Genomic DNA, 11,961 nt, shown 5'->3' with positions numbered 1-11,961 from the left:
ACCCATTAGTGACACCTACTGTCAAGCAGCGGGAGTGATTTTTCTCATGTCTTGGTGGATAGGAACAGGAAATATATGCTAGTAAAATAATACATGTCTTGTGTTCCCACTGTGACAGCCTTCCAGAGTACTTGTGGAGAGACTTTCTGGGTGTGGTAGTTTACTTAGATTTTGCTGTTTCATTTTTTTAAATTGCCTGAGCCGTCAGAACAGCTGTGGGAAAACAGACCTAGAGGTGGCTCTTCCCCAGAGTTTTAAGAAAGTCAAAGTCACATAACACTGGTGAAACTACTGTTGCTGAGACATTCTTATAAGAGAAAAGAAATGAATAAAGAACAAGTTACAAAAATTACACAGGAGGAAAGAAGACTATCCATTACACTAGGGATTTTTTTTGTCTCCTTAGATTATGAAGTCATGTTGGAATTAAGAGGGAAATTTGCCTGGTTTAGAAATGAAGATGTTGATTCAATAAACAAAACTACAACAGCACCAGCATGCTAGGGCTTGGTGGGACAACTGTGTGACAGCTACCAAGAAAACAGTTTTAAGCCAAACATAAGGTAAGGCTGGGTAATAGAAGCCAGAAAGAATGGCAAACACAGGAAGTGAAGATAAATGAACCTTCAAAGAATTGATTGTTTTCCTGGGCTTGGCTGTCAAGATACACCACATCTGAATTCACCAAATTGAGTAAGTCCAAGGACCCGAGGAGCCCATTAGATACTGATGGCAATGATTCAGCAATTCAGCAAATCAACACAGGCATGTGAGTAGTCTCATTGATTTACATGGAATGATTTACGTGCTGAAAATCAATCATCTGCTTAAGTGCTCACCTGGACTGGAGTGAAAGAGTTTAATTCTCCAAAGTTACTTATGCATGTGTAATGTATGTGTGTGCATCTGTATTAATGTTTGTTTGTTTAAGTTATTTCCTTTTCTGTATTAATGTTTGTTTGTTTAAGTTATCTCTTTTCAGATGGAAAGTACTGAAGTATTCCAAACAGTTAGAAAAAAATGATAAATTAGTCTCACACAATGACTCTATTAGCTGATCCGTATGCATCTGGGGTCTTAAAATGGAAGTCTTCAGTGCTTAGATAGGGAAGTCTCTTTCAAAGTTATAGTCATCAAGATAAGCTGTTGTAGAGGAAGAAAACCAGAAAGAACAGTTCTTGGGTACTTCTCAGTGATAGATGGTTGGAAAAATACTACCTGTAGAATGCTGTGAATTCCCAGCAGTTGTTGCGGTGCTGTACTTTGGATGCATCCAGTTTCACAGTGTCTTTTTCAATGGGAATCCAGTATAATCATGATTCATGTTAATCTCTTAGCATATGAAAGGGGCGGGTCACTTTGTTTACTCTTTCCAACTCCTTTTCTTGTCATTACTGCTGCAGAAGCACCAACCAAGTGCTGCTGGCATGCGTCCATGATGTCTCTTATATAACCTGGGGCACTAATGTAGAAATAAGTTAAACATTCCTAAGTCAGGCTCATATTGCTTGTCTTAGTGTCAACAGTGCTCACTTGTCCCGTGGTGTGTGGGGCTGATCTTGGAGGGGGTATCTGTGGTCCCTATACATTGTATTTTGGAAGATACCTGGTATGGCTTCAGGAGGGACAGGGGATGAACTTGTCTTCTTTGTGAATGGTAAAAAGGTAAGGGATGATTTCAGCATTTTGCCCTGGATTGTGGGTGGATTAATCACTAATTTTATCATGCTGTCTTCCTCTGAAGTTTTCTTACCACAGACTAGCAGTGACAATAGAAGCAGTCACAACAACACTCTTTTCAATTAGGGTTGTGAGGGATATTTATTGTTTTGCTTTGCAACTTTGTAGCTTATTTATATATTTATTTATGCTTTACAACTTTATTATAACATTTTAAAAGGGGTGCATTAATCAAATAATAATATGAATTACATGAAAGACAGACTAAATTATTTTAAGTTTTTTGTTTTTCAAAGTTTTTTTCATGATTGTAATAATTCAGTACATTTCTGTGGTAATTGTTAGTTCGTTACTTTATAGTAAGCCATAAATATAGCCACTTATTTACTACAAATACATGTCATTGCTTGAAACAGTTTGAATACCTACACAAATCTGTAAGTATTCAGTAGATGATTATGACTGTGCCTTATGGTTTTCAATACCCAGCTGAATTTGAATCAAACTTTCACCCCATTTCCATGTATGGAGCTGAATTCTCTTTAGAGATAAATTGAGTAACTGGTATTATATAAATAAAAATGAAATCAGATCAAATACCAATCATCACCCAAGAAGTGGCTGCATTTCAAAGGTAAATGGAGTGATTTTTGTGTCCAAGTAGAATTCATTTTCTCACAGTATCCCCTTGGTTGATGCAACAAGGACTGCACTTTCCATCTTCTAATGCCCTGAAACAAAGCAGGGCTGGCACTCTGTTGCACTATAACATTTAGCTGTATCCAACTTTAATATGAGCCAAATTATGCCCCCTCCTTTTTAGCCATTGAGATGGATGCAGTGCTGTTGCATAGGCAGTATCATATTAAGAAAGAGAGGTGCAAATTTAGTGTGCCATGGTGGAGCACAGACCCAGGGAGACTGGAGGTTCCCTGCACCCTGCCTGGGAAGGGAAAGGGCAAACCAGGGAAAGACTAGAATCTTGCCTGGAGAATCAGCAGCTGGATTCAATGGCCATTCTCCCCCTTGCCCCTCTGGATATACTGTATCCTTATTTGGCTCAGAATTGAATTGACTGCTCTTCTGCAGCCTGTGACAGTGTTCTCTGTGTTCCCAGAACTCTGCAGTGCACAACCCAATTAATCGGCTGTCCCTGTCCCAACCAGAGATGGAAAGTAACTTGTGGTTCAGGCTTTCAATTTAGACTTGAATTCAAACCTTCCCAGAGTTTGCAGATATTTGAGGTCAGAGCTCTGGTTTGAACTTGTTGAACAGTGAGCTGAATCTTAAAGTTTAGACTTCTGTCTGATTACCAGCCTATCTATGAGGAGGGCAGGGTTTTAGGCACATGGAAAGCCTAGGGATGTTACATAGCCAGCCCCTGAGCTTGTAGTCTATTCTGAATGTGCCCTGGGGTTGCTGTACGTGTTGTGGCTGGCAGTCCCTCCCCTCAGACCTGTACATTGGCAGTTTGTATAGGATTATATTCCTTTATACTCAGGCTCTGCTCACATTAGGCCATAGTGTAGTCAGTCATGTGTGGGTGGGCACAGGGCAAAGATGCAAAAGAGCCCTTCAGTCATCTTGTGCATGTCTGAAAGGATAGTCATGGTACTGGTATTTGCAGCCTTTGCATTTCCCAGCTGCCACCACAGGAGACTGCTTATGCTACCAACAGAGCCACCTGCTTGCAAAGATTGCTTCATCCCCTTCCATGCTGGTTTGTGGAACTAGGCCAACCTTGTTAAGGGAACAGGCTGTGCTTACAGAAAGGAGGAGAATGAGTGTACTCTGACAAATGTCCCTGGCATTATGGTGCCTACCTACTTTTGGATGTGATGTTGTTGTGGTTTGTGTTGCACTTCCACAAAATGCAGGTTCTCAGTGTAAAAGCCAGAATAAAAGATTGGGCCAATTCTATTTTAAAAAATTCTTATGAATGGGCCCAATTATAAGGTTCCCTGGGATCTTCCTGCATGGAAGACGTAATTTAAAAGTCCTTATGGTCCACTCATCCTAAAACACTCCTGGGAACTTGGATAAAGGAGTTCCAGTGTTTTACCGAAAGGAACACGATACCTTGTCCTGTAGTTAATGGGAAAGGTTACTGCTGTAGCTATTCATGACAGCTTAACATTGCGAATCAGCAATCAGTGTTCTATTACATGGCTAAGGTGCACGATAAGAGGGGCATGATAAGATATGAACTTTCATAGCAGTAGCTTTTATTTTTTTGCATTTGCACAATCTTTAATGTTATTATGAAAAGGTACTTCATAACAGCTGCACATACTTCACATTCAGGGTTGTTTATTTAAAGCACCTGTTTAGTGCTGGCAAGGCTAGCACTATATGTACATGAGGTTATTTTCATGGTCTTGATGAGTCTGCGCTAGGGAGCAGTACGCTTGGCGCCTGCTATTTGATGTAAATTATTTTATCCTCCATATATTAGGCATAAAGTACACATGCCTCATTAAGGGCTGTCCAAAATGGGCGTTGCGATGCTTTACAGCCTAGAATTCCAACAGCTATAATGGCCGTAGCAGAAGTGTCACAGCCAGCAACAATCTCAGACAGGACATGAGAAGAAGAAGGTATAAAGTATGTACTCACACAGAGACAGTACTTCCATCTCTATCACAGGCATAGAGGTAGCATCAAATTAGAACATATATAAGAATTTTCTTATATTTGGCTGTAGATGTGCTTGAACCAGAACCTAGAGTCTAATACTCTTTAACTCTGGGGAAGTCTGGATCGAGAGCTGAAAATCATAGCTCTGAGCCATTTGTGAACAGAATAATAAATCATCAGAGTCCATTAGAACAGCATAGAAGATCTTTCCTATATCATATGGCTGGCTGATACTGTGTGGCTATTTTAAGTTTGCTCACTTGGTTTTGCTGAGGTTGGTCTGTTATTCTGATCTCCCAAAAATGAAACAACCTACAATTTCACCCAGTCATTCCTACCATTAGTGCAATGACTGATGATTGAACTGGACCACAGTTTTCAAGAAGACATGCAAGCTTGGTTTAAAGATTGTAAGTGATGGAGAATTTATTACCTCCAGGGTAAACTGTTCAAAGCACTTTTTTTTTTTTTTAAAGGCCATCTTGAATTGCATCTCTTTTTTAAAAGAAAAATTCTTACTTTTAGGGACAGAGAGATTTCATGCAGTAAGAGAGGTAGAAAAGCCAACTTGTTGCAAATATGTGCAAGTATTCAGGCTTTGTTCTTTATGTCTTTTTTGTTTGGAAAGCCTCTCTTCAAAGACCAGAAATCCCTAGGGCATATGTGAGTTCACCCCTGCTCAGGATCTGGGCCAAAAACCATTGGAGCAGGATGTGTCTGCCATATAAGTGAATAGATGCCATGTGGTGATGACTGATGAGTGCTTTCAGGAAATGGTAAAACTGTGACTGGATTTCCTGAATAGGGGTTTTTAGAACCAAAATGGTGGTCCAGTCAATAACATAATGATGCTGGGTTGTGCCATTAATGGTCACTGGGCTGTCACTTTAATTGGGCCCTTTTAATATTTGCTTTGACACAACATTGTGCATTTAAATGGTTATTAAAATAAAATTTTCACTATGGCATTTGGTAAATGCCCCTTCAAATGCTTTTTCAAAACATTCTTGGCTGCTTCAATTTGTCAGTGGGCCAATACGATGTATTATGACTGCCAAAGAAAAGATAAGTTCGGTAAAGAAATAGGTTTTTAAATATTACATAATTATATTATATTAAAATTATTACATTATATTGCATTTAAAATTATATCAAGCTCAATTGTCTGGCTGATCCTACTTCCACTGAAGTCATAAGAGGTTTTTCACTTTGTGCTGCATCAAAATGTTTGTGAGGCATCTGGATATTGTTTTGAGGGGCCAGGTAGCTAGATAGACATTCAGAGTTACCATTTGAGTCCTATTGTAATAAATGCTGCACAACACACGAGTAGGCGCTGGCTTTGCCCCAAAGGCTTAAAAGTCAGTTAAAAACAAGTAAATGTAACAAATAACTAGAAGGATGATAGGAGGAAGGACAAGAACACGAGTAGCAATAATTTGAGGTTACAGCTATTAACAGTGATCACAATATCGCTGTAGGGCAATGCCAAACAAAAAGGGTCCTAAAAAGCAACACTTAGTCCTAGGTAAGAGAGATTTGATTCAAACCCAGCATATCAAAGAATTGTTTCATCCTGACAGTCACAGAGCAGCCTTAAATTTTTTTTGACCAGATTCTCCACACTTGTGCTTATAATCAGCTTGACTTGCTACAGTAGGATTGCTCCTACTGATTCATCATTGTCATTTTGTCATTAAACTTGTCCTGCTTATTCTTGGCTCAGAACTGAGTACTTTTAGGAGAGTTTGGCCGTTATGTGTTTAGCTGTATATTGGGGTTGGACTGTTATTATGGCTAGGCAATATACAAGAAGGTTTTTTTCTGGTGGTATCTTGTATTGGACCAACTGTATAGTTGGGAGAGATGTTAGACAAACTTTTGGCCACAAAGACTTGATGAAGGATCCAAAACTTTGTCTAACATCCCTCTCAACTGTACAGTTGGTCCAATAAAAGTTATCACCAAAAAAAAAATCCTCCTTGTTTCTTGGGTTTACCCAAGCATGGAAAAACCCAGAATTTTTAAGTCATTATGAAAATTATCCAATTCCCTTTTCATACTTGGATAAGGTAGAAACAGTATTGCTTGAAAGGGTCAGACTGAGCCTGTGCATATTCTATAAAAAAGCAAGTGCACTTTGATTAGCTTGATAAACATTTGTTTGGGAAAATGTAGTGCTTGAAATGAATTGCAATAGACTACTGCTTCTGAGCAAAATACCATTTTTATTACTCAGGTGACCATGCAAATAGGTACATTTTACTCAGGTGTGCAGTCCTAGGATGACATTTACTTATTTACACAAGAACTGCTGAAGGACTCTTGCTCATGGGAGAACATGTGGTGCCCATGGATGTTAATGGAACCTCTGTACAGGAGTGTCTATCTTAAACTCATGCAGAGCGGAGAGGGTTATGTGCTTACGCTGAGCAGACTAATGCAGAGAGAGCCATCGTGCTTGGTGATGGGAAGAATGACTGGATCTGTGTCATACTTTTCCAAAAGACTGTACAAGGAAGGGAATCCATTAACATCCAGAAGTTACAGAAGCAGCTGGAGAGGGACTGTTTTCTTGCCAAAAGGACCATCCCTAGGTTGGGAGTGTGGACCCTACTTACCATCCTAAATATAAATGTGCAACATTTGTTTAGCTGTGTTTTGGAGAAGTAGTTTAATCACCCAGTTCTAAAAATATGGATTTGGTTGGGAAGTATTACCGTTTCTTCTCAGAATTTCTTTTTTTTTTAAATAATCCTACTGCATGTCAGAGGGATAAAACCCAGGCAAAAGGGACAAGGCAGTAAAATGTCTCATCTCTAAAGAGGTCATAAAAGTGTCCTTTTAGTTTGTCCTTCAAAACTGGGAGAGATTAACATAAATAAACTGCAACTAACATCCTTAGGACTTGAACATTATAAAAGCCAAGAATATGTGATCCCATGCTGTTACACAATTCATTTGGAAATGTTCTTTGACACTATTAATAACAAAAGAGAAGAACAAGCCCTGTAGTCAGGAAGAGATGGAGAACAGAACTTTGATTTCTGACCATAGATCAGAGGTTCAAGTGAAACCTAGTTTTAAATATAATAGATAGCAGTAAACAATATTATTAACAATTAAGGCTGAGTTGAGTTGAAATGTGCAGATTAAGATTCCTTGTTTAAGATGCTTATTAACATAACTATCAATATAGTACTAACAGGGGACTAGAGAAACTGCAGGGTAAATCAGAATTAGAATTTAATGTTGGGATGGAATTCAGACACAAGAATTAATCATCTTCTTACATTGATAAATAACTTTTAATGGTCAGCAATGGTGCTACTCAGTTGAAGCCAACAGGCCAACTTAATCACATTTCTAATGACACTGATGTGAAGAAAGTTGCATTTGGACTGAATTGACTTTTCAAATTCAGTGTATCTGTACTGCTGCATAAATGAAACTTGATCAGGTGATTTTCAATCCTTTTCTCTTCTTTCAGGTAGTGGAAAAAAATGTTGACCCAGAAACAACTCTATTAATCTACCTACGAAGAAAATGTATCCCATGTCAAGGACAGTATGTGATTTCAAGTGGTTATGGCATTTCATAGTTGTTTACTATTTCTGTCCATCTCTCAACTGCTAGCCAGAACCCACATCTGGAAATAAGTTGTATGTGTGGGGCTGGTATTTTTTGAAGTGTGCAAACTACATCAACAACTGCAAGCCAAGCAACATTAAACCAGACTACTATATGGAAGGGAGTTTTTGCAACTGCTCTAGTAGTTATTAGCAATTCATACATGTAGATCTGGCAAAATTCAGTGAGTTAGCAGGGGGTGATGACTTAGAAAGAGTCAGCTGCTCCTCAGTAACTCTTTGTGTATCTGCACTTACTCCTTCATAAGTGATAAGTAAACCGTGGTAATTCACCCCTCAATCAAATGGCAAAATTGCAGGGGGGGGTTGCGAAGAAGAGTGGCCATATGGACTGTTACCACAGAGCAGCTGATGCATGGCAAGTTTCCAGTCGCTGTAATTTGTATATTTGCCTATACCCTAGTATGGATAGCGAATCTTACCAAATACAGAGACATCGAATTGAGAGAGAAGTTCATTTTTGATCACATAAACTAAATAACATTTTCCGGGCCAATATGAAATGAGGCTGTTTCCATTTCTATTTCAGCACACTAAAGCTGCTAGTGCTTTTGGTTATGCCATCTATTGGCTAAGTTGGGCCTATCAACATAGGTGTCCTGTATACTTCTCGAGAAGATAGAAAGATGGAGAGAAGCAAGACCTGAGGCAAAGATCCTCTGCACAGAACTGGTGTCTCCTTAAAAAAGGTGTAGTGTCCACTTACCTCTTGGCTGTTGCCACATTCTAGCAGGTGCCCAGGGGATAAGGGAGAACAGAGAATATTGATGCAATACTTCCTTGGATGCATCTTAGATGCACAGGCAATGGGGGCAAGAGAGAGGGATTGTGCTCTACCCTCTTTCTGTCCCTTCGCACCCCTTTCAACATTTGTTCCTATGAATCTGAGCTTGTTAATGTCTAAAAATGATTAAACGTGAGAAAATCAAAGCCCCTGTTGAAAAGCCCCAAAGTTACAGAAGGTCTACAGCAAAGAATACTGGGGCCTTCAGGAGCTTCTCACCTACATACTATTTAAATGGATTAGCATTACTGGCAGTGATTATCCTTAGATTAGGCCCCAGTAGAGCTTCCTGAACAAGCTGCATTTGATGAAGCAGACACATGATGGTATGGAAATAATCAGTTTCAGAATAATTCCAGCTTCAGAATAATAACATCAATGATGGTATTATTAAAGGGCCTAAATTCACTCCCATTGAAATAATGACTTCCATTGCTTTCAACAGTGGAGGAGGCAGGCCTAAATTGATTATCTCAGCATAGTCATGTGTCTGCTGCCATTCACTAAAAACCAATTCCAGCTCACCCTCTGCTCTAGCTGAACCTCTTCATTATAAACAGCATTCATTATAAAAAAAACAAACCATAACAAAACAAAACATAAAAAAAATCCCAGATACTGCTTTTTAATCTCTAATAGCTGATGTTTTCATAGTGACTTTAGCTTGGCTTCGGTCTTGCCCCGGTAAAGTGAGATGGTTTATGGGTAACATAAAAAGCCATAAAACGTTTCTAGGCTTCTGTGGGCATTTTTCCCAGGTGGAAGCTGAAGATTTGACCCTGCAAACTCTGTTGCTGCAAGAGAAAGATCTGCTGAAGTCCATCGTCATTTGGTATACAATGCACTGATAAGCCTGGGCTCTGAGTTAAAGTGAGGGGCCAGTATGCTCTCTCCATGTGAAAATAAGCCTGGGCACCAACATTTGATAGAGCAAGCAAATTTCCATGAGGGTCCCCTTGTCAAATGTCTCCTGTATCATTTCACTGGAGAGTTCAAGAGGCTCTTTCCTTCCTTGCGGCTGAAACTATGGTGGAGCTGCAGCAAAAACCCTTTCTGCGCAGGGACCCTGTGTCTTTCCAGTAGTCCTTTCTCCCAGTACCTCCTGCTTCTGACTCCATTAGAATCAGGCTGTCAAGGAAACCTTGTAGGAAGGCTCAGCATGTACAAGGTAACATAGCCCCAGGAAACAAGCAAATATTTATTTTTATATATGCATGAATATGTATTTTATGTTTTATGTAAGAATACATGTGTGTATATGCTACTGATCTTTCTGTATATACAGTCAACTGGCTTTTTTGGATAATAGCCATGGACCAATTGAGCTCATTGGGACAACTCAAGTAATTCAAGTTAGGCATGGGCTTAAATTCCTAGTAAAACTGGGGCTTCATTGAAATCCTTTTGTAATCAATGGATCTCTGAACTCTGAACACATGCAGTATTACTGTCTTCAACAGGAGAGAACTCTTGGTATTATTGTTGCTTCTTTTGATCGCATTGTTTGTACAGATTCCTGAATTTGATCATCGGAGAGACTAGTTTTTAAAACAGGGATCTAGAGCTATGTGACTAATATCCGGCACCTCTGGTTTTGTTCACCTAGTTTTCTCAGCTTATACTGATCCTGTAGTTTTCACATCAGTATTTGAGACCTGTAAAAATGAAAGTGTTAATAATATAATCAAAAGTAAAAAATGTAGGAACTAGGTTTCAGCCAGAATATTCAGATACTAGATTGCAAGGTTTGGCTTCATAAGGTTTCCTCCAAGATGGTTTTCTAGGGCCTTTGCTACACTCCTTTGTTTTCCTTAATGCCTTTTCTCTTAGTGGGCCTATGTGGAACAAAGCTAGGCTGCGGAGAAGGTGGATGTGGTGCTTGTACAGTTATGATATCCAAGTATGATAACCTCCAAAAGAAAATCATGTATCCTTTGCAAGCTGGATGTCTAAAACAAATGTGTAGTAAAATGACCATGCACTATAGTTTCATAATTTAAAAAATGTTGTTTGAAAGGTATGTTTCTGACAAAATCTCAAGCTCCATTTCAGAAAATAAGCTCGGGAGGACAAGAAAGTATTTCCTTTAGAAGTATTACATAGTATTTACAGGGTTTTACTCCTTGTCTTGAAGGGTATGCATTGGTTCCTATCACAGGACCTCAAAGGTCATTCCTGATACGGAAGTCCTTATGAACCTAATGTAGCACTCTTTGTTGTAATGCAATCAGGTTTTTGTTCTGGTAAAAATGAAATAATAATTACTTTGCTGGCATTTTGTATTATGCGTTCTGCTTTTTATTTTATGCTTTCTGCCAGTAGATAGCAACTCTTCCTGCAAGTATGCCTTTAATCTACAAAGTGCCTGCTCCTACCTGACACAGGGAACGCCTCTGAGAGACATTTACTGCAGAGCTCCCTAATTAGCTCTGCAGTAACTGTCTCAGCATTTACATGTGCAGTGCTATTAGTACGGAGTAAATTAATTAACTCCAGAGTAGGTTACTACTTGTAAATACAAGTACTATCCTATGGTGGAGTTTTTTTACACCACAACAGCACACATGTAAATGCTGACCAGTTTGGCTGGGGCACAAGGGTACTTCAGTGCAGGTGCTGCCTGCTGGCTAGTCCCACACTAGAACACTCTCATGCCCCAGCCAGTCCCTCCGCAGCATGTTGAGCTGGGTTGGAGCAGCTCCAGACTGGTAGGCTGACCCTCTCCAAGGGCCCCTGCCAGTCAGGGTTGCTCTTAATCAGCTCAGCTGTGGTCCTGGGTGCATGTTCAAATGGTGCACCTGAGAGCAATAAATGCTGGCGCAATAAGGATCAGAGTTAATTGTTCCGTACTAATAGCACGTGTAGATGCACCCACAGGAATTTGTTATTCTCCATTCTTGCTTATTTGTGGTGCTAAACAATGAAAAATGAATCAGGAAGATATAAAGCACTGATTATTTATTTCTGTGGAGAATGGGAGAACATTCAAATGCTGACAAATACTAAGAGATATTTTAAGAGGTGTTTCGGATCATCTGACTTTTTCACGCAGCCTAGAATGAATTCAAAGGGATGACTCTCAGAAGAAAAATTACTGGATCTCCTTAAAAAAAAACCCACCTTGAATTACTGCATTCCTTAACAGCTGGATAGTTTTCTAAGGCTATCCTTGTAGCAGTGATAAGGAAGGAAAAAATAGCTAATTCTGGC

At 39.4% G+C, this 11,961-nt stretch overlaps 1 protein-coding gene across 1 annotated transcript in view; it reads left to right on the top strand.

The window, feature by feature from the left end:
• The first annotated feature begins 1,490 nt into the window (after positions 1-1,490).
• The window catches only part of XDH (xanthine dehydrogenase), an 81,631-nt gene continuing 71,160 nt past the window's right edge, over positions 1,491-11,961 (top strand). Inside the window, exons 1-3 of the mRNA XM_019483099.2 lie at positions 1,491-1,665; positions 7,808-7,865; positions 10,582-10,678. Of these exons, the coding sequence (XP_019338644.1) occupies positions 1,612-1,665; positions 7,808-7,865; positions 10,582-10,678 (209 nt within the window). The 5' untranslated portion in view covers positions 1,491-1,611. The remainder of the gene's footprint in view (positions 1,666-7,807; positions 7,866-10,581; positions 10,679-11,961) is intronic.

The sequence above is a fragment of the Alligator mississippiensis genome, chromosome 1 (assembly GCF_030867095.1).
Source record: "Alligator mississippiensis isolate rAllMis1 chromosome 1, rAllMis1, whole genome shotgun sequence".
NCBI lineage: Eukaryota > Metazoa > Chordata > Crocodylia > Alligatoridae > Alligator > Alligator mississippiensis.
This window is presented reverse-complemented; position numbering and strand designations above follow the sequence as displayed.